Below are 2,834 nucleotides of genomic sequence, written 5' to 3'. Positions count from 1 at the left end.
ATGACACCCAGCTCTATCTGTCCATGAAGCCAGATAACACACACCAATTAGTTAAACTGCAGGAATGTCTTAAAGACATAAAGACCTGGATGGCCGCTAACTTTCTGCTTCTTAATTCAGATAAAACTGAGGTTATTGTACTCGGCCCTGAAAACTTAGAAATATGGTATCTAACCAGATTCTTACTCTGGATGGCATTACCTTGGCCTCCAGTAACGCTGTGAGGAACCTTGGAGTCATTTTTGACCAGGACATGTCCTTCAATGCACATATTAAACAAATATGTAAGACTGCGTTCTTCCATTTGCGCAACATCTCTAAAATTAGAAATATCCTGTCTCAGAGTGACGCTGAAAAACTAGTTCATGCATTTATTACTTCCAGGCTGGACTACTGTAATTCATTATTATCAGGATGTCCAAAAAACTCACTGAAAAGCCTTCAGCTAATCCAAAATGCTGCAGCAAGAGTCCTGACAGGGACTAGAAAGAGAGAGCAGATTTCTCCTGTTTTGGCTTCCCTTCATTGGCTTCCTGTTAAATCCAGAATTGAATTCAAAATCCTGCTCCTCACATACAAGGTCTTAAATAATCAGGCCCCATCTTATCTTAATGACCTTGTAGTACCATATCACCCTATTAGAGCACTTCGCTCTCGCTCTGCAGGCCTACTTGTTGTTCCTAGAGTATTTAAAAGTAGAATGGGAGGCAGAGCCTTCAGTTTTCAGGCCCCTCTTCTGTGGAACCAGCTTCCAGTTTGGATTCGGGAGACAGACACTATCTCTACTTTAAGATTAGGCTTAAAACTTTCCTTTTTGCTAAAGCATATAGTTAGGGCTGGACCAGGTGACCCTGAATCCTCCCTTAGTTATGCTGCAATAGACGATAGGCTGCCGGGGGATTCCCATGATGCATTGAGTTTTTCCTTTCCAGTCACCTTTCTCACTCACTATGTATTAACAGACCTCTCTGCATTGAATCATATCTGTTATTAACCTCTGTCTCTCTTCCACAGCATGTCTTTATCCTGTCTTCCTTCTCTCACCCCAACCGGTCGCAGCAGATGGCCGCCCCTCCCTGAGCCTGGTTCTGCCGGAGGTTTCTTCCTGTTAAAAGGGAGTTTTTCCTTCCCACTGTCGCCAAAGTGCTTGCTCATAGGGGGTCATATGATTGTTGGGTTTTTCTCTGTATCTATGAAGCGCCTTATGTTAGTGATTTGGCGCTATATAAATAAAATTGAATTGAATTGAATTGTAAATAGGCAACTTTACAATATGGTACCTTTTTTTCTGCTGCTGAAAAGCTAATCCAGGGTTTGAAAAGAATGTGAGGGAATTGCTTTATTATTTATATGTACATTTCAGACATGCAGTTTGTGGGGGTAGGTTAATTGATCAATCTAAATTGGCCATAGGTGTGAATGCAGGAGTGAATGTGAAGTGCGAATGGTTGTCTGTCTCTGTGTGTTGGCCCTGCGACAGACTGGCGACCTGTCCAGGGTGTACCCCGCCTCTCGCCCTATGACAGCTGGGATAGGCTCCAGCGCCCCCCGCGACCCTGAAAAGGATAAGCGGAAGCGAATGGATGGATGGATGGATGGATGTACATTTCACCGCTAACTATTTATTTTAAATTTATGATTGCTTTGATATTCTGTGACACATTGAAATATCCATATAAAAGTATTTCCCTCTGTTTATTCAAAAATATTTTACTCTGTGTATAAGAATTGTAGTGTACAGAACAGCTCATTAAAAACCACAACAACAACAATAAAACTGTTCATTCTAGCCTCTTTCCAACAACTCTCTTTGTGAGTAGACACACATTTGAGTTTCCTATAATAGATTGTCCTTTAATTTGCATGCAGGTTTACCACAGTTCATAAAGTTGTGCTAGTGTCTAACACGTATAGTGCATGATAGCAGAAGCGCGTACTTCTAAACAAAATCAGACTTCAGTTTTGTTGCATCTTCATCCAAAATCTAGTTTTTAACAGAGGATGCGATGAAGGTAACGTTCAGAGTCTCTGGCGTCCTCAAGCCTTGTCACCCCCAACCTCCATGATGAAGGTTTGAAGGGATTTTGACTATCTGAGATGTCTTCCTCAGTTGGCAACAGAAATTCTCCTGCACTTGGAGCTTTAGTGGTTTCTTCATCATCAGCACTAAAGTCAGATAATGGCTCCTTAATCCTGGAACAAAGATAAATAACTCTTGGTTAGGCAGTTAAATACACTGTCACAAAGACACATTATAATTTGAGGATCTGAACATTTCATTTGCTGTTTATATTCTAAAATTCTAATTCCTTTGCAGTTGGCCTGATGGTTTGATACTAATGTGTATGGTACTCTAAAGCAGAAATATAGCCACAGACGAGCTATAATGAGAGAACAACCATAAAGAAAATTTGTAGGTTGCCACATGGAAAAGAAGTTAAATTACAATGTAACAAGTAAAAACGTTATTGACGATTACTTCTACTTTATGGTTGTAGAACAGAATAAAGTTACAATGTCTCTTTATTTCTCCAGAAATAGAAAAAAAGCCTTTCAGCAAGTGAAATGAATATGTCATTTGTAGCATACAAAAAAGTGTCAAAAATAAATTGTCACATTAGACATTTAGCATGAGAAAACAAGCTGAACTATACAGTCAAAGAAGTAACACTGAGTAATTCTGTTAATACTGCACCACTCTGTCGCCGACCTTCACCACGCTGTGAGACTTTATTATTACTCTAAGAACCCTTATTTCATCTCAGTGAGGAATGTAGAAACAGATGTATGACTGTGTGTGTGTGTGTGTGTGTGTGTGTGTGTGTGTGTGTGTG

The 2,834-nt window shown here is 40.0% G+C and overlaps 1 protein-coding gene across 1 annotated transcript in view; it reads right to left on the bottom strand.

Annotated features, from left to right (window-relative positions):
* Positions 1-1,676: 1,676 nt before the first annotated feature.
* The window catches only part of avpi1 (arginine vasopressin induced 1), a 2,927-nt gene continuing 1,769 nt past the window's right edge, over positions 1,677-2,834 (bottom strand). The window contains exon 3 of the mRNA XM_042221634.1: positions 1,677-2,193. Within this exon, the coding sequence (XP_042077568.1) occupies positions 1,992-2,193 (202 nt within the window). The 3' untranslated portion in view covers positions 1,677-1,991. The remainder of the gene's footprint in view (positions 2,194-2,834) is intronic.

The sequence above is a fragment of the Haplochromis burtoni genome, unplaced genomic scaffold (assembly GCF_018398535.1).
Source record: "Haplochromis burtoni strain Fernald_Lab_line unplaced genomic scaffold, NCSU_Asbu1 Contig_70, whole genome shotgun sequence".
NCBI classification, from domain to species: domain Eukaryota; kingdom Metazoa; phylum Chordata; class Actinopteri; order Cichliformes; family Cichlidae; genus Haplochromis; species Haplochromis burtoni.
This window is presented reverse-complemented; position numbering and strand designations above follow the sequence as displayed.